General features: G+C 32.7%; 4 protein-coding genes and 1 long non-coding RNA gene across 5 annotated transcripts; 3 read left to right on the plus strand and 2 right to left on the minus strand.

Moving 5' to 3' along the window:
* Positions 1 to 4,388: 4,388 nt before the first annotated feature.
* Positions 4,389 to 5,215, plus strand: LOC108839901 (molybdopterin synthase sulfur carrier subunit-like). The gene is made up of 2 exons (XM_018612681.2): positions 4,389 to 4,543; positions 4,732 to 5,215. Exon 2 carries the CDS (start codon positions 4,762 to 4,764, stop codon positions 5,044 to 5,046), a length of 285 nt encoding a protein of 94 aa, XP_018468183.2. The 5' UTR covers positions 4,389 to 4,543; positions 4,732 to 4,761; the 3' UTR covers positions 5,047 to 5,215.
* Positions 5,216 to 15,700: 10,485 nt separating this feature from the next.
* LOC108842455 (sucrose-phosphate synthase 4) lies at positions 15,701 to 20,441 on the plus strand. Its single transcript, XM_018615375.2, has 14 exons — positions 15,701 to 15,919; positions 16,166 to 16,255; positions 16,332 to 16,564; positions 16,657 to 16,720; positions 16,802 to 17,001; positions 17,106 to 17,586; positions 17,715 to 17,846; positions 17,969 to 18,100; positions 18,209 to 18,385; positions 18,579 to 18,632; positions 18,725 to 18,787; positions 18,879 to 19,724; positions 19,807 to 19,934; positions 20,026 to 20,441. Exons 1-14 carry the CDS (start codon positions 15,701 to 15,703, stop codon positions 20,300 to 20,302), a joined length of 3,096 nt encoding a protein of 1,031 aa, XP_018470877.2. The 3' UTR covers positions 20,303 to 20,441.
* On the minus strand, positions 16,361 to 17,836 carry LOC130503156 (uncharacterized). Its single transcript, XR_008940677.1, has 3 exons — positions 17,697 to 17,836; positions 16,617 to 17,603; positions 16,361 to 16,500 (listed from the first exon to the last, which is right to left on the minus strand). It is a non-coding gene; the product is annotated as an uncharacterized LOC130503156 (long non-coding RNA).
* A 604-nt stretch (positions 20,442 to 21,045) lies between the features above and the next one.
* On the minus strand, positions 21,046 to 21,963 carry LOC108842456 (uncharacterized). The gene has a single exon (XM_018615376.2). The coding sequence runs from the start codon at positions 21,839 to 21,841 to the stop codon at positions 21,284 to 21,286; it is 558 nt and encodes a 185-aa protein (XP_018470878.2). The 5' UTR covers positions 21,842 to 21,963; the 3' UTR covers positions 21,046 to 21,283.
* Positions 21,964 to 23,075: 1,112 nt separating this feature from the next.
* On the plus strand, positions 23,076 to 24,580 carry LOC108839872 (uncharacterized). Its single transcript, XM_018612654.2, has 5 exons — positions 23,076 to 23,266; positions 23,556 to 23,626; positions 23,724 to 23,829; positions 23,949 to 24,081; positions 24,246 to 24,580. The coding sequence occupies exons 1-5, from the start codon at positions 23,184 to 23,186 to the stop codon at positions 24,408 to 24,410; spliced, it is 558 nt and encodes a 185-aa protein (XP_018468156.1). The 5' UTR covers positions 23,076 to 23,183; the 3' UTR covers positions 24,411 to 24,580.
* Positions 24,581 to 24,613: the final 33 nt, after the last annotated feature.

Consider the following 24,613-nt stretch of genomic DNA (forward strand, 5'->3'; position numbering starts at 1 on the left):
CGAGATCTGGAAGAGAAATATAACCAGGTTAAACTAATGAGTTAAGGGTATAATAGTCTTTAAACTATTAATATTTTAAGGGTAAAGTTGATTAGTGTATACATGAAATGTGGTACCTTGAAAATGGTATTATTGACAATTTCTCTAGTATAATGTTTTATTTTATATTTTTGGTGCAAATGTTAAAATACTTTATTTATTTCATCCCCTATATAATAAAGCACAAGTCATTCAACCAATTATATATTGTCACATCATTTAAAACAAAACTAGATCTCGACCCGCACAACCGTGCGGGTGTTTGTTTTCATTTATTTTCATTTATTTTTATATTAACATTTTATTTTTAATTCTAAATTGGTATATATTATAATATATATAAAGTGTGTCTATCATTTTTTAAAACATAATAATTCTGCTGTTTATTTTTTTGTTGAATAAGTTGTTTCAAATTTTCATATGTATTTGTATCTTCTTCTATATAATATATATTTTTGGATCATTATTTCCTTATTTAACTTACCAATATATATAAAGATTGAGCATGATCTGCCCTCTCAAGGACATATATATTTTTTGTTTTATATTTCTTTTCAAAATTTTAAATTTTCATATTTTATTTATTTAAGGAACTATTAATTATATCAATTTAAATTAATATTAAACATAAATATAATTAAAATTTTCAAATATAAAAATTAATTTTTTCCAAAAAAATATACCCACTCTTTCAAAAGACGATCAAAATCTAGTGTACTATTAAAAGTGTAGATTGTAATACTATGTTAAATATTATAGGTATTTAAAAATATATTAGGTCAAAAAATAAAATACAGTTTTTAATAAAACACATTAGAAACCTTAGTTAAAATAAAATAATTTGACATAAACCGTCCACTAACCTTCTATTTACCTATATTATTATCAAGTGAATGACCAAAATAAAATTATTATCAAGTGCTAATATCAAAATACCATCATGATTCATTTTATTTGCCTATCTTATTAATCATATATATAACCATCGACTGATAATTAACTGACAAAAGTAGTTCCCTAGAATTGTGGAATTATCTAAATTACACAAATATAAATCATTTATTAAGTATTCAAATATGTGTTTGTTAACCAATCCTGATATTTAGTAATAATTTATGAGGAATGATTTATTATTGAACCATATATTTAGTAATTAATGAATGGTAAGTGATTTCTAGTTAAAGGTCTATTTTTAAAAAAATCACACATGAATCAAGGTTTTGACTTATCTTTTAATATAATAGATAATTTCAAAAAAATAAATACCAAATGAAATAAAGAAAATGCTAAATAACTTACAATACGTGTCAATTCAAATATCTGCTAGACAATTTTTTTTTAAAAAAGGGTCCACCTCGCCTATTCCACACTTTCACGATCAATATTCACCAGAAATATCGGAATAACTACCAGTCTTGATAACTACCTATATTTTCTTTCTTTTTAGAACAATAACTACATATATTCTATTAGTATTTATATGTGTGTGAGGTTATTCAGTTACCACGTATTGCTAAAAGGTACTGTGTTTTCTCTCCCCTTCTAATTCACAAACCTGATGTGGGAATGCATGCAACGCTTCTGCTCTTCTATTATTTGTTAATTCAAATCAAGTTTTTTTTTGTTTTGCTTCTGCTTTATCTCTTTGGATCTTACTCTTTTCTCTATTCTACTACAGCGTTTTGTTTCTCGAACCTCACTCATCACATGCAAGGTTTTCTTAAAAAAGTCCTCGAGGTTATACTTCTTTTCAAAACAAAAATATGAGTCCAAATGGACAAAATGGATATATATCAAAGCATTCTGTCTCTTACGCTATTGTTCAAAAAATCTATTATATTATGTCTTTGCATGCTTGAAGAAGTAGTATCTATATTATTAAAGTTGAAGTACAAATTGGAGATGTTTGGAAACAATGATAGTATTCTTAGTTAAATTTGTTTGGAAACAAGTATAAGTATTCTTAATTAGGTTTAAGCCTTTTACCAATTTTTGTAATTCTCGTGGCCCATTTTATCGGATCCGTCTATGTGGTTTAATTACCAACATCAACTAAACAATCAAAAATCATAAAAAAATATCATATCATTCCTCATAAATCCGACTGTTACCATAATCTGGGCGAACAATTATAACCATATTTGTAAATCAGACCTATATATTTGCAAAATATTTTATTTCTTAATTTTACTAAACTATTTTCCAATAACCATTATAAAAAATATTTTCAACATATATAAGAAAAATACAATACAAAACCCAATTTCAAATACCAACTCAAATTATGGTTTTTATATTTCATCTTAAGTTTTAAAAATATCATATATGTAATTATTTATATGATGGTACATATAAAATACTATTAATTATATGATTACTTATATGATGGTACGTATTTTATACGATTAATTATATGATGACACATATACGATATATAATAATGACTAAGAATGGGTTTTTGGGTATCCATACGGGTTTGGTTCTGATCAGTTTGCGTTTCGAGTTTTCGGGATCAAATAATCAATATAAAGTACTGTACGTTTGGATTCAAAATCACTTTTAACAACAAACTACACAAAACAAAATATCAACATAAAAGTATTGTACATTTGCATTCTAAGATCATTTATTTTAACAACAAGCCAAATAAATATGTTGATTTGAGAGAGAATAAAATAAAACCAGAAAAACACATAGTTTACCAGAAAAACTATATGTGTCGAATTTATTATAAAAAAAATTTACTAAGATAAATACATTCAATAATTACAAACAAATAATATATTTCATAAAAGTGAAAATAATACCCGCCCTTTCAAGGGCGGATCAAAATCTAGTTTAGTGGTTAATAAATAATGATTTGACTGATCTAGATTTCAAAAAATGTGGAAAGAGCAAAAAAACTAAAACTCCTGAAAAGACTATCATCAAAAATGGACTTACAGGTATACGCATTATATTTTACAAATCTTTTCTTATCATAAATAATAAAGAAGTATCATATTTTTTTCTGGTTTTTCGTATTGATAGATTCTTTGTTCTGACGCAAATAAAATAAAAGCCATGAAGATAACACCAATAGTATCATTATTTCTGGTGAAAGACTCTACATGAACAAGAATATATTTCTTGGTTTATTTTTTATTTTTTATTTTTTTTTCTTATAACCGTGGTGTGATCCCAAAGGCTTTCTAGGTCCAAGGACTAATCACCACGAAGCCCGCAAAATCCACGTTTTCTTACCATTTAAAGCGCTCTTGGTTTATTTACCAAATCAAAATTATGTATAATAAATAAAAAAACTAGAATCAGATTCTTTTTAATATAAAATATATACTACCTTAACAATATAAAATTCATAACTGATATCTTACACTCAGTGTGCTCTCATAAAACTGGGATTTAATGAAATATTTGCATCCCAAACTAGAAGAATTTTAAAGATGGAACGCAAATGACTTTTTCATACTATAATGAATTTCTGGCACGAAACTAAAAGTATGTATTGGTAGAAAAAATATGTTTCTTTTTTTTGATAAAAAAATATATTTTTCTTTGTAGAATGTTGCGTATATATAATTCAACGTTTGGTAAGATTTACAATACATGTATTAGCTTGTGTATACTAACCATAATCTTCACCGGGAAACAGTACTTTAACTGTTATAAAATAAAATAAAAAATATAGAGCTTAAACTTTTTTTTTTGCAACCAAGTAAACTGAAAAAGTAAGATAAATTTTAGAAGATAATGAAACAAGAGAATGTTAATCATTTCCTTACCCCGTACGTAGTACGGGTAGAATACTAGTTGAATACTAAAACAAAACAGAAAAATAGTAAGGGTTTCTCTTTACAAAGAAAAAATATATTACTACCTCTCTTTCCATTTGACTTACATATTACACTCAAACAAAGACACTAGGCTAACACATTCGAAGATCAAAGTAGTCTAAGAACCCTCTTGACCCCTCATGATCTCTAGACTTTATGTTTTGTGATCACACACACTAAAACCTTAATGCTTATGGTCTTTTTACCAAATTGATTTTTTTATAATAGAAGTATTTTGTTCAGTCGGATCAGGTTTTGGCTGTGGGTTGAGAATCGTGGGTAAACACGATTTTTGAAATGCAATTGCTGTTACCAACTGCGATTAAACAGTTTTGATCGCAAATGGAGAATAAATTAGAAATGAAAAGTTATGGGGTTTAATAATGCGCTTTATAAGTTTGGGTGGTCTCTTAAAGAGCATAGAAGTCTAGGGGAATTTAGATTAGGTAGATATAATTGAACGGGTTCGGTTTACAAATCTATTATCGGTACAGATTCGGGTTCGGTTTTGTTTTGGTCAGGCCTATTTTAATCCAAAGAAAATGGTCGGCGCTGACTAAACAATACATCTCTCGTGTTTGCTTTCTCGCCGCCGGATATCGTGACTCTGCCTCCGTTGTTGAATCCGCCGGCTACCGATTCTCACGGTTCCCCTTAATCAGACTCCCTGGGTAAACTCTTTTCTCCCTTTATAGCACCCATAGTTAGATGATTTGTTGATTCAGAAACCAAAAGTGATTCTCAAATGGAGAAAAGGGTTTCTTGTTTTTTAGGATAAAAATCGATTTGGAGCTTATTACAAGTGTTTAAAGTTAACACTTTCTGCTTTTGCAACAATCCTTGTGTTTTGTTTTTTCAGGTGCTTTGGTCTCTTCTTCCTCTTTTAGCCATGGAAGCCGCAGAGATTGGAAGTGATGATGTTTCATCAGTGGAGATCAAAGTTTTGTTATTCGCTAGAGCCCGGGAGCTCGCGGGCGTGCCTGATCTGACACTGAAGATGCCATCAGGTAGTACAACGAAGTCATGTTTGGAGGAGTTGGTGATCAAGTTTCCGAGGTTAGAAGAGGTGTGTGGCTGTGTGGTACTTGCTTTGAACGAGGAATATACAGCGGACTCAACCATTGTTAAGCACAGAGATGAGTTAGCCATCATACCTCCAATAAGTGGTGGCTAATGCATTTTGTAAATGGAAAATCACTTAACTTGGGTCTTTGTGGTTTCATTGGCAATTAAGATTTGAAACTCGTTACTTTTGTGCTAAATAATATAAGTAGAAAAAGGTTACATCAGTTCCAGTTTGCTCTGTTTCTATTCCCGTGGATCAATACAATCATGATTTGTGACTCCTTCTTTGTATTGATTTCGTAATCTCTTTTGAGGTTTGGCTAAGAAGCAGCTAATAACTTAGTAGGCATACTGATGATATAACGTTGACACTACAAAGTTTCGTATCCGGTGTCATCTATATTTTCGTGTACTAGTGTCATCCAATGCTTTGAAGTTTCAACAACAATAGCCAATTTAACTGGTTTAATGGTAGACAGATTTTGTAAAATTAAGTGGCTCTGATTCGAATGAACAATACTCGACTTACTTTCATGTGCCTCCTCTGCGACAACCCTCTTTCTCTTCTTTTGAATGTAAAAATTGCTGATTTGATAGGAGGAGACTGATAAAGGTGTAATTATAAGGTTACATTAGTTTGGAATTGCGATGATGGATTATATTTTCTTGTTTGGTTTAGAAAATATAATTGAAAATAACCAACCTAGGTTGGTTGAGGGAGCTTCGACTTAAATACGATTTCAGTTTCTATTCAAGGTGACCACCGTCGACTAAAATGGAATGAAAAAAACGGTTTCTCTAAATGCCTTCAGCGGACTCCCCGTTTAAACTCCAGTGGATGGCTATTAGAAACTAGTCGGATCTCCTACATCTGCATACCAGGATCATAAATAAAAAATTGAAAATGAAAATTTATTTGGGTATTTATGTAATTTGGTTCATTTGAAAAATATGAAATATTAAATATGTATTATACTGTTATTTGAATTTTTTAATCTAATTAATAAATTTATTAGATAATTTAATTTACAATTTTGATATAAAATGATTATATTTTTAATTTTATTTTATAAATTCATATTATTACTAAAACTTATTTTAAAATTTTTTAAAAGGTCTGATAAATTTTCACTTAAAATAAAGTTAAAAGATAAATTAAAATAAAATCAACTATACAATTATTTATGTAATGTGTAATATTATTAAAATGTTTTCTATTACTATGTTTTTTTGACAAAATCAATTAAACTAAGAAACTAGATTTACTGGTTCGGAGAACCAAACCAGATGGATGGAATAACCATAAAACATAGTTGAAGTAGAACTCCTTGCACCACGTGCAAATTTGTCTGCCATAATATTTTGTGCTTTAAGAATATATCTGATTCGGAAGTTGGGGAAGAAAGTATCACTGCATCAAAATTTTCCATATGTGTAGAAAAAGTTGGCAATTCTTCAGGTGATGACATCATCTTTACCAATTGAGAACAATCCGTCGTGAATACTACATCAAGAAATTGGAAGGTCTTCATACATTCCATTGCCCAGATCAGAGCTTCACACTCAACATGTAAAGGTGATAGACTACATCACACATTCATTGCTCCCATCATGACTTCAGTGAAACCTACTTTTTGACAATACCATTTTTTGTACAGTGTATATATCTTCCTCTCTCTCCATGAACCATCTAACATAAACAGACTCTAGTGTTTACCAGTGATTGGCAACTAAAAACCAGTTGAGTGAACCCATGTTGTTCAGTCACCAATAATTGTGCTCAGCCCACAATGCTGGTTCCACTTCCGCAATACGAAGAATTTCCTGTGGATTTCCATTCTTATTCTTATAAATCTTGTTATTTCTATTTTTCCAAATATACCACAATATCTACGGAAAGTAGATAAAATCATCATCCTTGGAATTCTTCAAAAAAGATAATCCATGCTGGTAAAGACTGAAGAGGATGGGAAGATGCCCGGGGGGAAAGGATTCCTTTAGCACCCATGTTTGTAGTGCAGGTGAACATTCAAAGAGTACATGGTTAGTGGAGTCCTCGTCTGCCCCACAAATACTACACTTTAAGTCACAATCAATCCTACGTGTCCTATGGTTCTTCGCCTCTGGTAGCATATCCGATAATATTTTCCACACAAAATGTCTTAACTTCGGAGAACACTTTAACTTCCAAGGAAAAGCCAACAGGGGTTTAGTAGTTGGCACAAAAGTGTCCATCCTTTGACCGCTATTTTGATATGAAGATTCTATCCGGAAACCTAACTTGACCATGTATTTACTAGCTTCTGTAAACATTTACTCATATGTATCTGACTTCTTAGACCTGTAAACCGTGAGACCTCTAATAATTTTCACATTATCTGGGTGAAAATATGCATTAAACAAATCAACATTCCATATACAAAAGTGTTACATTTTTTATTTTGAATTTGATAGTTGTAAAAGTGTGAGTTATTTAGGTAACGAAAGAAGGCATGTACGAGGTAGTTTTCAAAGTAATTTTCTAAAACCGAAATGATGTTACCAATCACCATATCTTGCAAAAGTTAATATTTTTTACCTTTTAAAACATAATGTAGCATATATTTCAATGTAATACTATTGACAAAATGATAAAATAAACACTTCAAAACACATATGTAAATAAAAGAAATAAAAAATAAAATTTAATTTATTGTAAATGTAATGGCTAAATATGTAAATGAAATGAAATATTTAATCTGATATTCGTGTTTCCAAACAGTTTTCATTTAATCTGCTATTTAAGTTTTCAAACAATTTTCATTTAATCTATTATTCAAGTTTCCAAATAGTTTTCAGTTTTCATTTAATCTGCTATTCAAGTTTCCAAACATTATCAAAATGTACTTCAGTTTTAATAATATAAATGTTTACTATATAAATAATTGGATCAGTTTTGATATGTGTGTGTAATTTTATCTGATGTCCCTATAAAGACAATGAGATATTAATATTACATTTATGTTAAATTGGCAAAATCAATGGAATGCCATCTAAAATAAATGTTATATTCAAAACAGTATTCATGTTTTAATAAAATGGATCTTAATTTATAAGTTGTAACTAAACAAAAAATATTTGTAAAATATTAGATTCATATTCTAATTTTGGATTACTCCATCTCCTTCTGTAAGAAGATGTCAATACAAGAGTACTGGATGGTAGAGTCTCTTTCCGTGAGCATTGATCTTTTTAATGATCAATGCCAAATTAAAAAATAAAAATAAACGAGGGGGCCAAGTGCACGTTATCCTAAATTTATGAATGCTGGGTGTGAAAGCTTTACTTCAGAAGAATCGTAAAAAGAGTCGAGTGGTCACAAATGTTTCAACAGTTAGCTTCTCATACCCGTTTTTGGATATTCCTTGAGATATTCATTATGGGGATAGTGTTGTGTGATCCCTTTCTTTTAATATTTTTAAGATAATTTCAAAGTCCAATTGGCATAAAAAATGTAACTATAATTATCATATACGAAAAGAAAATGAAAAGAATTTGTAGCTTATTTTCTTTTAAGGCTTACAAATGTAAGCAAAGGATATAGAACTAACTTTTGTTCAAAAAAAAAAGGATATAGAACTAACTTTTTGAGGACGCACGCATAGATCTTAGTAATTTGTTGTGTCATACTTCGAAATCTAGGCTTCGATTGGTAAGAATTTTAGTTTTTAAGCTTTGGTTTTAGAATTTTGGCGGCAGAAATTTTGGCTTTAAAAATCGTAGCTTTTGTTTTCAATACTGTTGAAAATCTTTTGAATATATGATTGGTAACAAAGATTTTACAAATTGTGAATATTATGAAACTGGTAACAAAGATTTTACAAATTGTGAATATTATGAAACATACATTTAAATTATGTACAAAATAATATAAATAGAATGAAAAATCTCGAAAATAAAACATGAAAAAACTATTCGGAATGAAAAAAGTTCATTTTAGTTTTATTTGTCGGTGTAATAATCAAAAAACACATTAAACAGTGGAATAAATTGAAAAAAAAATAGATGAAGTTGTTGAGTTTTTAGATTTTTGAGATACATATTATAACGCATTTTCTAATAATATAAATGATTTTTGGTGTTTCCAGCTCAAACTAGCTCCGAACTGGTCGTTGAAATTCTTCAAAATCTTTGCTTTCTGAATAGTGTTTAGATTATTCTCATAGTTAGTTTCATTTTGTTTTTCCAAGATAATTTCTTGAAGAAATATTGTTGTTGCATTGTTTGTCCACTTAAAAGCCTGAAAATTTGAAACATATTTACAAAATTAATTTTTAATCAAAAAGTTATACATTATATTAATACTAAAATCAATAAATTTCACTCAAAATTAATAGCCTTTAAAAACAAAAATGATACCTTATTCTCATGAGTATATGATGAAACCATATATGTTGAGTTTGGGCTATTGAACCTACAAAAACTTTTTGTAGTGGGTAGTTTGTTTATCAAAAATTTCATAGTATTTATAATATTTATATTGTTCTATTTTTATTTCAGCAAAAATAGGAAGCTATATTATTTTAACATAACGAACAATAAATTATTGTACTAGTCAAAGTTGTTGGTAGATTTTTGTGACAAATGTTTCATTCTGTTTTTTTTTATGATCTATTCCATTCAGTTTTCTTTTTTATTATTGAAACACATAAAATATATTGGATATATTAAAACTGGAAACACTAAAAAGTTACCAATAAAAGTGTTTTTAGTTACTTATTATCAAAGTTAATCATTCGTAAAATGTTTTCAATTAACTATACAATATTGTTTATTCTTTAACAAATTAATGTCTAATAATAGTAAGTTATGACTTTTTGATGTTAAAAACCAATTAATTAATGAAAATTAGTTTATTAGTTATTATACTTATTTCTGGTAAAAAAAAAGTTTGCCACGTTTTTTTTAAAAAAAGAATGAAGAGAAAGAAGGCTTTAAAGCCTTAAAAGTGACAGTAGAAAAAGATGTACAAAAAAACAATATTTTTAATGGATTTTCAATACTTCACAGATTTCTAAAGCCTAAAAAAGTTGATTGGTAAATTTTTGGTTTTCATGGCTATACATAACCACAAAGCCTCTAGTTTCTGTCCTGCGTTTTACAATCCGAACAAGTGACACGAGATAAATATAACTTTAATAAGATTATAATTCAAAATTTTAACTGAACTTGTTACTCTGACTCTTGAAACTATTTTGACTAATATATCATTAGTCAATTAGTAAATCAAGATAAGTCAGCATGTAAGGTGACAAGTATGCATCACTTTACTTGTCACTTTTTTTTGTAACTGATCATACTTGTCACAATGCCGACGTCTCCACTGCTGCGGTCTAGTATCCGGTTCCACAATCTCCTTTCCTCCACCGACGTCTAGTATAAAATACAGTTCTTCTGGTAGAAGCTATGTCGCCGTGAATCATCATCACATGACGCCTTTTACCATTGTAGATCTGATTATCGTCTTTCTCCTTGTGCTATCTTTGTAATTTTTCATCTCTTTCTTCTGTTTTTACCCCTTTTTTTTGTTACAAATCAGATAACTTCAACCATGAGTTATCACTATGCTTACGCACCCAAGGCATTTGATGTTTTTCAGTTAATGAATCGTTGAATTTGAGATGTTAATGGAACAAATGTTGTACATAGCTTCAGCTGGTTTGATTATTTGTTGTAAAAGAAAAAAAATATATATAAAAATTGGGATGTTGTTTCGTTTAGTTAATTTTAGTTTGTTTGGTTTAGAGTAAACCGAATCAAATCAGTAAATCGATTTAAAATCAAGGTTTGTGAGTAATTAAGTTTCAAATGATAGTTTCGTGGAAAAATAAAATTGCAACTTTCAATTCTTGGTAATTTAGCATGAAATCATAGTTTGGTAGGATTCTGATGCTATATAATACTCCCTCTGTTTTTTAAAGATGTATGTTTTGGAGTTTTCACACATATTAAGAAAATACATTAATCATGCATTATTTTTAGAAAATATCAAATTTCAATGCATTTTAACCAATAGTCTTTCAATAAATTCAATTAATTTTATTGAAAATTGCAATTTTTATATAGAAAACATAAAAAATACATCTTTTTGAAACAAATATTTTTTCCAGAACATGCATCTTTTAAAAACAGAGGGAGTAGTTATCATGAAAAAATAGATAATCGACCCACCCAATATCTTAAGATTTTTAACTCCTACTTGCCATTGTAAATACTGCTAATATAGATTTACCAGTTCACTAACGATATGTTTGTCTTTTTCCTTTTGACTACCACTAACATGTTTGTCAAAATAATTTTAAATGTTGCAGTAACCATATAGGGGGACTAAATTAAAATTATAATCAATTTGGAATTATATTTGGATAATTCTCTCAAATAGCATATTTTTAAGTTTTTTGTCAAACAAAAGAGCAAAAAAATAACCAAAAAGATTTCATTAAAGAGTAAACAAAAAGTTTTACCCCTTACTTTATAAATAAAAATAAATAATAAAAATAAAATAAAATTATCTTTTTATAGTTTCGAACTATATGATTTCAAATTCAGAATTTTTATAATTATTGTTTCAAAAATAATTTTAAAAGATTTTTTATTTTTTCAAATTTTATTTTTGAAATTCAAATATACTTTTTAATAATATTTTTAAAAATTTTATTTGAATTTTTAATATTTATTTATTAATTTAAGAAAAATTAAACCCCATCCTAAAATGCAGATCTCTTAAGTCTAAATTAACTAAGTCTAAAGGTATAAATGTTCATTTGTCTTTTAATAAAATTTAATTTGATCATTGAAGGTTCTTTTGGTAAAAAAAAATAAAAGATGTTATTCTAGAGAATTTCTCATTATATTTAGCATCAATCTTTTGTTCGGATCTTAAGTGCACAATAAAAATTGTTAGAGCCTAGTTGTCATAGGTTCTTTCCCCAGTATTTGCATGTGTAAGCATAATGCCAAAAAAAGCATAATGCCAAAAAAAAAGCATAATGCCAAAATATTATGGATCATATAGCGTAGAACAATCAGAAATATTTATACATATTATTAATACAGAATTTTTTTTTTTTGAGATCTCCTTTATTTTTCGTAAAGTATTTACAGCAGTGTTATTACTATTAGTTTTAATACTATCGTTTTAAATAATTAACCTAATATTCCCTAAAACAACTAAATGACATTACGATAATTTGATTCTTATGGCATCTTCATCAAATGCTATCCCATTAAAAGCGTGAAAAAAACAGTTACAAAATGCTTTTTTATTGTATCGGTTTTTAAACTAAACATTTTAACTAACCTTAAACTAAACGTTTTTCTTAACTAACATATCTTTAACAAATGCTTTGAGTGTGCCATTTTTAATTAACCTTATATAAGTTAGGATACATTATGAAAAAAAGAATCTCATTCAGATATTATAAAAACAAAGTCAACTTTGAGTCTGTCCATAGATTCAATTTTTAACTGAAATAACCAAATTCGGGTATTTATATATAAACTATACTTAAACTTTCTCAAAATAACTAAAACCCCAAAATCCTGATAAGAATGATTCAAATCAATTATTTTATCTAAAAATAAACATGGATAAATTTGATTTGGATATGTTGTTTTAACAACTGAAACTTATTTATTATTAGATTTTCCAAATTACATAAATACATATCCAACATATACAACAATGGGCAACAGCAAATAAATAACTAAAACGATGAGAGAGCTTCCTGCGAACTTGAAATTTTTGTCGCACTTTGAGTATAAAATCTCTTTGTTGAATTACATTGGTCTCATTCCAATTTAGATGTGCAAATATTCTTTGGTTTAAAATCCAATGTAGTGATTCAACCATAATAAATAAAAATTGGAATCACCAATTTTCAATGATTATAGGATATCTTCATATAAAAAGAAACTTCATATTGCTGATTCTTGGATGATGCATTCCATAATTTCAAAAAAAAATATTTTGATACTAAATATATTGTATCAAAACATAAGTGTTGAAAAAGATTTTGGTTGGCCGACATCATTCTTCTTCCTCTTATCTCTAGATTTTCTTCTTCATGTTGAATCCATGGGTTCATTGGTGGTCGGAGTTCCGTAACAAATTCGTAAGGATATTTTATATTGATGTGGATATTTTATATCCAAAGCATCTATTTATATCCATAAATATTTAAATTAACTAATATAGTTGATTTATAAGTTTACTTTAGGTATTAATAGTTTTACTTTTAGGTATTAATATATTATAAATATAATTATAACTACTATATACATATATTTATATATTCGGATACTCATTAAATTTTCAGTGCAAATCGGGTTCGACATCGGTTTTTGGGTTCTGAAAAATGGACATGTTCAAATATTTAGGCAGAGTCAAATCATGTTCAGTAACCTGATTTACGGGTGAGTTCCAGATCATTTTTTTTGGGTGTAGATACTATGCTAAAACCTTATATTAGACTATAAAAAAATAAGTATATAATCTTTATAATTAACAATTCTTTTCTTTAAATAGAATATCAAAAAGAAATAAACTCATGCTTTAGGGGCAGAGACGGCTTTGAACAGAAGCGGGACTAGCCCATGTTTCCGGCCGCAGAAAATTATATAATAATTCGGCCATTTTTTTGCCAAAACGAGATTTGACCTACTTCGTAATTGTTTCATTGTTAACTTAGTGAGGTCAAGAGTTCTAATCTATTAGGCCTAATAATTAGTTTTGGCTTCTAACCCATATATTTTTAGGACCTACTCGTTTTAAAGGGTGATTGATTCTGGACATGGATGCTCTAGAAAACCAAAATTTAATTTAGAAGAATATGTTAATCAATTAGGTTTTTCTTTCTTTAATAAATTCACATAAAATTAGTGTTTTACAGAAAAGTGTTATATATTTACTGAAAAAACATAAAATTACAAAACCAAAATTATACCCGCATGTCAAGTTATAGAATAGACAAATATGATAACAAAAAAAAACGGACATACAGACATATGATTACAAGGAACATAGAATATGCCAGATCAACTTTTAAATTGCTATTATTTTATAAAATAGATTTTGATTAAGATTTATACATAAATATAGTTACAGATAAAAACATAAATATGATTATAGAAAACACAAATATGAAAATTAAATTTAAAAAAAAATGAAAACAGAAAATATACTCGTTCTTTAAAGGACGGGTCAGAAACTAATCATTCCTTAAAAAACACAGATTAAAATCTAGTTAACCATTAAAATGGAGAAATGAGAAATTATTTGTTGGAAGATAATTAGTTTTCGTTTTACACATTCTGGCTATCGATCGATAGAAATATTCATGATTTTTTTCGTATGTTGTGCATTCTTTTGAAGATTTGTGCATTCAAATAATATTATTCTTTTTTGTATTATAATTATCTAGAATTGTTGATGACAAAAAAAATTATCTAGAATTGACGCAAATGAAAATGGACATCAATATTTTTTTTTTTTTTTTTTCTGACTAAATGGACATCAGTGTTACAAAAAAAAAAAGACTAAATGGAGATCAATATTATACATGTGATTTGGATTTTTCCCAACGAGAGGATATGGGAAAATAGCCTTTGCCTAGAAACAGGTGGATACGTTATTGTGGCAAATAAGCATCAACATGATTTACCATTTCGGTTAATTTTAACCACTTCCTGCTCTCCTTTCTTCTTCATCTATAGCTATTTAAAGTGTCTATTTGTGAAAGCATGGAATATGCTCTGCTCCACTATTTCACACATACCAAACAGAGCTAACAACATACTCATACGACTTCAACTTTCTTTTCTTCACGTCTCTACCTGCAAATAAACATCTAAAATACATCATTATTCTCAATCCCCATCATAGAAAACAAATGCATACCAAAGTGACTTCTAACTGAAACAAACTTGGCAACTGTGAAACCTGCATGACCGTTTTAGACTCCAAAGGCATTTTATAACACATTAAAGCGCAGATAAAAAAAATTGTTGAAAATAGATTTTACAGTGTTTATTCAGATTATACCAGGGGGGCAAAATTATTACTTCTGAGACAATCTATCTAGAGGTATGATCCCAAACAAAGACCTTGACGTTCAGTGAGAGATGACCAAGGCAGAATCCAGCAAACATAAGGCCTAGAAACAAGTCTAATGTGAACAAACGAAGAAAAGGCTTTGTGCCACTCATTATTCTCTATCTCTACCCAAAAGAAAGAAGAGGAACCTCAAAAAGGAAATGGGTGATTCTTATTCGACTAGAGAATCTGATAATGCAAAAATCAAAACCTTAAGATTCTTTTTAGATTAAGACAGAATATATGTCTTTCCAGAGTTTAACGGTTAACACATGACGTTGTAATATGCCGTCTGAGAGATAATATAGAGAATCAGAACCACACCAGGACCTTTTTCTTTTAACTTTTTCCTAAACAAATTCTGAAATTAAATAGCAGAGAAAAATTAAATAAAAAGGAGGGACTCTTCTGTATGAGACTATAAAGTGGCAAGCTAAGTTGATATCCAAAACTAGGCCTTCTAAGCTCGTGTGGTACCCGAGTCTCGCCTCTGTCTCCAACCTCTGTCACATGTAGCAGAGGAAGCTTCGGTAATCTATAGTGCTGTTAAATCTTTGTCCATTCTATTGATGTGTTTATAGATGTTTGTTACTCTTGCCAAAGGATTTTTTTCAGTGAAACAAGCAGAGAGATGGCAAGGAATGAGTGGATCAACAGTTACCTGGAAGCTATTCTTGATGTTGGAACTAGCAACAAAAAGAGGTTTGAGAGTAACTCCAAGATCGTCCAGAAGCTTGGAGATATAAATAGAAAAGATCCTCAAGAGAAGGTGTTTAGTCCCATCAAGTACTTTGTGGAAGAGGTTGTCAACAGCTTCGATGAGTCTGACCTGTATAAAACATGGATTAAGGTTTGATCCTCAATCTATAAACTTCATATCAATGATATAACACAAAACTATACAAAGAGAATATAATCTCCCACAAGTATGGAAGTAAAACCATGTCAAAGTGTATTATAGATAGTAAAAACCATCCCACAAAAACATATGAAGAGTAAAGATCGACGAAAGAATAAAAATCTCAAAATGATTTTAGCAAAACAGAAGTTTTTTCACAAATGATGGTGGAGGGATCTTTAAACTTTCTTGTGGCAGGTGATAGCAACAAGGAACACTCGTGAACGCAGTAACCGGCTTGAGAATATATGCTGGCGTATATGGCATCTTGCACGCAAGAAGAAGCAGGTTTGTTTCCCTTTACATGATTCAAACTTTTCATCCTTTCAAAAGGTTAGGTTCAGAGTTTGGTTTCCATCCACAGATTGTGTGGGATGATGGGATTAGACTTTCCAAACGAAGAGATGAACGTGAACAAGGACGCAATGATGCAGAAGAGGATCTCTCCGAGCTTTCTGAAGGAGAGAAGGAGAAGAGTGACGTTGTTACGGCTCTCGAGCCATCCCGAGATAATATGATGCCTCGTATCCGCTCTGAAATGCAAATTTGGTCAGAAGATGATAAATCAAGTCGAAACCTTTACATTGTCTTGATCAGGCAAGTAGAAGTTTGTTTTATATGACTTTATTTGTCTTGTCCTGAGACTTACCAGGTGCCTCTTATCTGGTTTTGTAATTTGCCCACTGCAGTATGCATGGACTTGTGCGTGGAGAAAACATGGAGCTTGGAAGAGACTCTGATACTGGCGGCCAGGTATTTTTAGCAGTAAGACTTCTTTGCAAAGCATAAATTATTCACATGCTACCCTCTGGTTTTGTTAATGGATATGATTAGGTGAAATATGTTGTTGAGCTTGCTCGCGCTTTGGCCAACACCGAAGGTGTCCACAGGGTCGACCTCTTAACACGGCAGATCAGTTCACCAGAGGTTGACTCAAGCTATGGAGAGCCAGTCGAGATGTTATCATGCCCACCAGAAGGTAGCGGAAGCTGTGGTTCCTACATTATCCGCATCCCCTGCGGTTCTAGAGACAAGTACTATCACCATAAGACTCCTTAGAAAACTATGTATTCTGATTCTATCTTTTAAAAAGAGCATCTAGTTTCTCTATACTCATGTTTTTTTTTTTCAAATGCAGGTACATACCAAAGGAATCACTCTGGCCTCATATTCACGAGTTTGTTGATGGGGCGTTAAATCACATAGTGGACATAGCAAGGTCTCTCGGAGAGCAAGTGAATGGAGGGAAGCCAATATGGCCTTATGTGATTCATGGCCACTATGCAGATGCAGGGGAAGTAGCTGCACATTTGGCAGGAACGTTGAATGTGCCGATGGTGCTAACCGGTCACTCTTTGGGAAGGAACAAGTTTGAGCAGTTGCTTAAACAAGGGAGAAATACCAGAGAGGATATCAACAAAACATACAAGATCATGAGGAGAATTGAAGCTGAAGAGCTCAGCCTAGATGCTGCCGAGATGGTGGTGACAAGCACACGGCAAGAGATTGAGGCACAGTGGGGACTGTACGATGGGTTTGATATCAAGCTTGAAAGGAAGCTCAGGGTTAGAAGACGGCGTGGAGTCAGCTGCTTTGGCCGATACATGCCCCGAATGGTGGTATGAGTCCTTTTTATCTAATAAACACACTGACTATCATTTTAACTACAATCAAGTAGACAACTACCAAAAAAAAAAAAAAGCTAAATGAACAGTAAACTGAATCTGACCTGTCTTTATGGGAACAGGTTATACCACCAGGCATGGATTTCAGTTACGTCTTGACACAAGATTCACAAGATGCTGATGCAGATCTCAAGTCGCTAATTGGTCCAGACCGAAACCAGATAAAAAAGCCTGTACCTCCAATATGGTCTGAGGTATTTCTTTTCTATTTTTTTTATGTCAGTTTCTAACAGAAGTGTCTCCTGCAAGAAAGAAAGATCAGAGTCTTGTTTTTCCCTGCTTCTCTAATAACTGCATGAAAACTCATCATCTGCAGATAATGCGGTTTTTCACAAATCCTCATAAACCAACCATACTTGCGCTGTCTCGACCTGACCCCAAGAAAAACGTCACTACGTTGCTCAAAGCTTTTGGTGAATGTCAGCCACTTCGAGAACTAGCCAACTTGGTAAGTATCTCAGCATTTCTTACCTATATTACAGTGTTCTGACATATTTAATGAAATATTTCAAATGGGCACAGCCTTGCTAATTATTTCCTAATGAACCTGTTCCAGACACTCATACTAGGAAACCGAGATGATATTGAAGAGATGTCTAATAGCAGCTCAGTTGTTCTCATGAATGTCCTGAAGCTGATAGACCAGTATGACTTGTATGGCCAAGTAGCTTACCCCAAGCATCACAAACAATCTGAAGTTCCAGATATTTATCGTTTAGCAGCCAAAACAAAGGTACGTAACAGGAAAAATCCTATAATACAATATGACTCTTGCTGTTGCCTCCTTCTCATGGTTCGATGTGAGACTGCACCATCTAAAATTACTACTCATGAGCCTATACTAATTCCCATCTAAAATACAGTACAAGATAGAATTTTACTAGCATTTCACACTTAATCTTTATGGTGAGCTTTCTCTCTTGAAGGGAGTTTTCATTAATCCAGCTCTGGTAGAGCCGTTTGGTCTCACGCTCATTGAGGTAACTAGTGGCTATGACCAGATTCCGAGGTTATGTTTCTTTACCTCCTATAAGATCTTTCATGCTCCACCATTTTTATTATTGTATGACAGGCAGCTGCTTATGGTCTGCCCATTGTTGCCACCAAAAATGGTGGGCCTGTTGATATCGTGAAGGTAATCAAACCTCTCTTATTAAAAAACAAACAGCGTTAAGACCACACCTCACTGATTCCGAGAAGCTAATTTAACATATGCTTGTGACCAGGCACTGAACAATGGTCTACTAGTCGACCCACATGATCAACAAGCCATTTCTGATGCCCTTCTAAAGCTCGTAGCTAACAAACATCTCTGGGCCGAGTGCAGAAAGAACGGGCTCAAGAACATCCACCGTTTTTCATGGCCAGAGCACTGCCGTAACTACCTTTCCCATGTTGAACACTGCAGAAACCGACACCCAACCAGTAGTCTCGACATAATGAAAGTTCCAGAAGAGCCTATAAGTGATTCTCTAGGTGATGTCGATGACATATCTTTGAGATTCTCCATGGATGGAGATTTCAAGCTCAATGGGGAACTAGATGCAAGCACTAGACAGAGGAAACTAGTCAACGCCATAAGTCAAATGAATTCGATGAAGGGTGGTAGTCCATCTGCTCTCTACAGCCCTGGAAGAAGGCAGATGCTCTTTGTGATTACTGTTGATTCCTACGATGACAACGGAGACATCAAAGCGAATTTGGAAGATATCATCAAGAATGTGATGAAAACTGCAGGTTTGACATCGGGCAAAGGAAAAATAGGCTTTGTCCTGGCAACAGGTTCAAGCGTGCAAGAAGTTGTGGAGATGACAAAGAAATACCTGATTAATTTGGAAGAATTTGATGCAATAGTTTGTAACAGCGGAAGTGAGATTTACTATCCATGGAGAGATATGGAGGTTGATGCAGACTATGAAGCTCACGTGGAATACAAATGGCCTGGTGAAAGTATAAGGTCAGTGATTCTGAGACTTGCCTGTACAGAACCTGAAACAGAAGACGACATCACAGAGTATACAAGCGCATGCAGTACAAGATGCTATGCAATTTCTGTCAAACAAGGAGTCGAGGTAACTTCTTCAAAAAAAAAAAAAAAATTCTCATCACGAGGACAGATTAAAACATATTAATGTCTATGTGTGTGAATGGCAGACTCGAAGAGTTGATGACCTAAGGCAGAGGCTTCGGATGAGAGGTTTAAGGTGTAACATTGTTTATACACACGCTGCAACAAGAATAAATGTTATACCACTATGTGCATCAAGATTACAAGCAGTCAGGTTAGTTACTGTCAAGAACATATACGCTATGTGTAAGATGATCTCACAGCGAGAATAACACAGCAGCTTAATATAATGGCTTTTAATGTAGGTATCTTTCGATAAGGTGGGGAATTGATATGACGAAGTCTGTTCTATTTCTGGGAGAGAAGGGAGACACAGACTATGAATACTTGCTGGGTGGTCTCCACAAAATAATCATTCTAAAAGGTGCAGTGGGATCTGACAGTGAGAAGCTTCTTCGCAGTGAAGAAAATTTCAAAAGAGAAGACGTTGTTCCACGAGACAGCTCCAACATTTCCTATGTCGAAGAGAATGGTGGACCTCCGGAGATTCTATCCACTTTAGAGGCCTATGGGATCAAATAATCTTTTCTTTGTTTCCTCTACTATATATGCGCTTATATTATCTCAGTTCGGATACTAATGGGCTGTAAACGGTGGATAATAACGACACTCTGTAAGATGTTATATATTGCAATAAAAAAACATGTACAGCTTTGTTGTCCCTAGTTCCTTTTAGACACATTCATAGAGAGTATGATAGCTACCTGAAGGATCATGGTAGTGTGCTATGGCCGCCCCTCTCTTGGTTTATCTTACACCACCAACAATGTGTTCATCGTCACATCCGCTTTTCATAGTTTAAGTCTACCCTGCAACAAGTGGTAGTTGTGATTAAAGAACTGAAAACAAACAAAAAAGTTCATTCAGCACAAGTTTCTACCAAATCACGAGAAGACTTTTGAATCATCTGTACAATCAAAATTGCTAACTTTGTCCAAAGTCAAGAATTGAGTAATATGTATGTATCAGCTCCTACAGAAACCATCACTACTTGGTCGGTCCTCTACATCTAACCTTAATAAAAAAAAAATCAGATAAGCCATGACATTAAATTCATTAGACAAAGAAGAGATACCATACTTTTAAGAGAGCATAGTCTTGATGGAGTACACCTACATTGCTTCTTTTCTCCCTCAAAATCTTATCCTTTGTATTCATTCAAAGAGAAGCACAGATGGAACTTACAAACGTTATAGTAACAGATCTTCGCAAAAACAAGACAAATGTCACAAAGATTGATTAGCTATAGAGGTAAGAACGAGAAGTAAATCCAATTGGCTTTTTTCATTTCCCATTATAAGTTTCTTATAGAACTAAAGTTCTACAGTTAGAATTAACAAAATGAGTACATTTTCCAAATCTTTGAGCCAAACAAGATCACATTGGTCCCAAAAAAAAACATCACCAGAGATACTTCCCCAAAAAGAATCAAGATCATCCTCAAGCATCAGTCTAAAGATAGATCCCTTAATTCAATTATGAACGAGAACCAAACCCTGATGGTCATATTGCTAGAGGAATCATCATGTCCGAACCAACCCAAACACGGGTTTTGAAAGAACAAGATCCACAAGGAAGAACAACAGAAGAGGCCACAAAAGCACCTAATCTCCGAACTCGAACGACACAATCGCCGTCGTCGTCTCTCACCAAGGCAAACCCCATAGTCTCTAGCTCAGAGGAATCAACAGAGAAGTAATCACCACACCTACACTGATAAAAAACCTCCATGCCTTGTCCTTCTCCAGCAACCTCCACCGACATGTCCTCTACACTAATCTCATCAGCAGCAGCAGCAGTGGCTCTGGAAGATCGAAGGTCGTTGTCGTAAACCGCGCGTAGCTCCGCGTCGCTTAGGACTTGCCACGCCTTTTGAATCTTGAGGAACTTTTCTTCGTCTGGGTTGCTGCTGCGAGAACGATAGCTGTTTAGCTGCTTGTCTGGGTGAGAGTGGAGGATGGCGGATCGATAGCTGTTGCGGATTTCGTCGTAGGTCGCATCTTCTTTGACGGAGAGAATCTGGTAGTATGTCTCGTGGAGAGTGTTTTGACCGACAAGCATGATTGTTTTTTAATCATAAGACGACGACGGGTGATTGGACTTGAATCGATGCTCACCCGGCGACGGCAAGAGAGACCTAGGGCTTCTTTTTTTTCCTTTGGAGACCTGAAGAACCGAACCAAAAAAAACAAACTATTATTGTATCAAACTTGTAAAAACCCGAATGACTTTTCTTAACCAAAACAAACCAAACCGGAATATGATAGATCTTTCATAGATACTTGTTGGTCTGGGCATTTCGGGTATCAGTTCGGTTAAGTTCGGGTATTTTGGGATTCAGATCTTTCGGATCTAGGAGTTTAAGATCCGGTAGGGTAATTTTAAATTTTCGGATTGGTTCGGATCGTACCGGGTCTGGACCGGATCAGGTCTTAATAGTTAGATCCATTCGGATAACTAGAATTTATCGGTTCGGTTTTGGATCGGGTTCAGGTCGATTCGGTTCTGATTTGACCTAAAATATACCTAAAAATACAAAAAAATATCTGAAAATATTAATATATCCGAAACTGTTTCAAATTTTATTTAAAATTTGTGTTTTTATTATATTAAAATGTGTGTATATAATAAAATATGCGAAATACAACAATAATTGGTTGTCTTTTAGTGGTTGACCTCCTTGCTCTATAGACAAATAACCCGTCTTCGATTCCCTCTCAATTTATTTTATTTAATTTACATTATTAATTCGGATATCCGTCGGATTGCTGGATCGGGTCGGGTCGGGTCGGATTCAAGACCCGCTGGTTCTCTACAACGAGACCCCATAGAGTAATTTGATCGGGTCGGTTCCTACCCGGACCGGATTTTTCGGGTCGGTTTCGGATCGGATCTTCGGGTCTGGATAAAATGCACAGACCTAGATACTTGACAAATATAGTGGCAAGTATTAAAAATTTATACATTTACTTAGTATAAAGAATTAGAAATTTTCATATAAATATCTATAATTTTGTCAAAATTAATGCAATACAATACATTAACAGATCCATAATTCAGGAAACCAAATGTAGTCAGTCTAGAAGTAGAAAGTTTCAGTTAGGAATCGACTTGTCAACGGATTTCCAAGTTCCAGGAGGAGTGATATCACCCCCCAAGGTTTCATTTCATTCGGTTCGGTTCATTATTAGTTTGAAAATAATCAAAACTTTTTCGAAAATTAGTTTTGTGGGCCTAGACCCGATTTGAAGGTCAATGTAAGACCCGATTACCCGCTTGTAGAAATACCCAACGTCAACTGGTTCCGTGGGGAATTCACACGTTCATGTCTGAATCTGTGTGAACTCCCTATCTCTCTCTCTCTCTCTCTTGGGGAAGCTTCCGTTCAGATTGTTTTGGTAGAATGGTGATGGGTTCATCGAAAGGTAGAGTAATAGCATGGTTCAATAAGAAAATCACCGATCCTCTTCTCCAGATCTTGCGTAGGTTTGTCTTCTCTCTCTCTCTCTCTCTCTTTCTACGCCTTTCCAATCATACATACTATGATGGCAGGATCTGAAAGTAGTACTAGTTAGTTACTCTGATTCTGCTCCTCGATACATGACAGATGGGGATCAGACACCTCTCATTTGCTATTCATTGATAGTTTTGTCTTAAAACCTGAACTATGTTGGTTTCTTGATAATGAAACATTATAGATAACAGTAAAGACAGAACCTTTTAACTGTTGATGTTTGTAAATTCTCTGAGTTTGGTTTTGGTTTCCTTCCTGTAGAGGTACTGAGCCTAAGCAGCTTGCTTTCTCCGCCGCACTCGGCATTACCTTGGGAATATTTCCAATTTGCGGTGCGTATATGTCTCCTTTACCTAGCTTCTTTTCGCTTTTCTTACGTTTTTCTTTGAGATTGCAATGTATCTTAGTAGTAGTTTTGTTTTGAAACAGGTGTTCCTGTGTTTCTTTGTGGAGTAGCTATTGCATTTTTTGGATCTGCTTGTCATGCTCCAACCGTCATGTTGTCTAACATCATTGCCACTCCTGTAGAACTAGCGTAAAACATTATGCCTATAGACACACTCTTTAAAATCTTTCTTTGATACTTTCATGGAGAAAACACTATTGATTTTGCATCTTTTCTAATCATTAATTCCTCGGTTCTCATATTTAAAGTCTGGTGGTGCCTTTCCTACGACTTGGTGAAAAAGTCACCGGTGGTCCTCATTTTCCTTTGACATCAGATGCCCTTAAGAAGGTTTTCACTGGCCAAGCCTCGCAGGATGTCTTTTTAAGCATTGGTAATGCGGTACGTAAGCTACAGTGAGACCCCTCTCTTTTCTCTTAGCTGAATGGTTCAAATTTTCGAATCCGCCTTGTTCCATTCCATACCCTAACCCTATGATCTGGTTTATGATCTTGTCAATTGTCAGTCTTTGATATTTTTTTTGTTACTTACTCTGGTTGTTGCAGTTACTAGGGTGGCTCGTAGCAACTCCATTTTTCTTTATTGCGCTATACGTTGTGTTGATGCCATGTTTCAAAATCTTGGTCCGCAAGTTTGGCGCCGTTGCTTCAACCCCAAAGACACCTACAAGTGTTGACATAGAGCTCAGCACAAAGCCAAGATTCGCTTGAACTCAACAAACCTTATTGTTCTGTTATCAACACGAAACCCTTGAAATGTAACACTTATGTATAGGGTATACACAGCCTGCACTTTATTTAAAACCTCCTTTTGAAAACGCCATTAACCGGAAATATTGGTTATTACATATGAATCAAAATATAAGCATAAAGTTCATTTGTATGGGGTTCTCTTTTTTTCTTTTTTTTCTATT

The sequence above is a fragment of the Raphanus sativus genome, chromosome 2, assembly GCF_000801105.2.
Source record: "Raphanus sativus cultivar WK10039 chromosome 2, ASM80110v3, whole genome shotgun sequence".
NCBI lineage: Eukaryota > Viridiplantae > Streptophyta > Magnoliopsida > Brassicales > Brassicaceae > Raphanus > Raphanus sativus.

Bases quoted from the DNA above. Each gene is read 5' to 3' on its own strand.
- LOC108842456 (XM_018615376.2), bottom strand. From the start codon at position 21,841: ATGCTTGTCGGTCAAAACACTCTCCACGAGACATACTACCAGATTCTC.
- LOC108842455 (XM_018615375.2), top strand. From the start codon at position 15,701: ATGGCAAGGAATGAGTGGATCAACAGTTACCTGGAAGCTATTCTTGAT. The intron at 16,256-16,331 runs GTTTGTTTCCCT...TTCCATCCACAG, and splicing joins TTGCACGCAAGAAGAAGCAG to ATTGTGTGGGATGATGGGAT. The intron at 18,386-18,578 runs GTACGTAACAGG...TCTCTCTTGAAG, and splicing joins GTTTAGCAGCCAAAACAAAG to GGAGTTTTCATTAATCCAGC.
- LOC108839872 (XM_018612654.2), top strand. From the start codon at position 23,184: ATGGTGATGGGTTCATCGAAAGGTAGAGTAATAGCATGGTTCAATAAG. The intron at 23,267-23,555 runs GTTTGTCTTCTC...TCCTTCCTGTAG, and splicing joins CTTCTCCAGATCTTGCGTAG to AGGTACTGAGCCTAAGCAGC. The intron at 24,082-24,245 runs GTACGTAAGCTA...TGGTTGTTGCAG, and splicing joins TTTTAAGCATTGGTAATGCG to TTACTAGGGTGGCTCGTAGC.
- LOC108839901 (XM_018612681.2), top strand. From the start codon at position 4,762: ATGGAAGCCGCAGAGATTGGAAGTGATGATGTTTCATCAGTGGAGATC.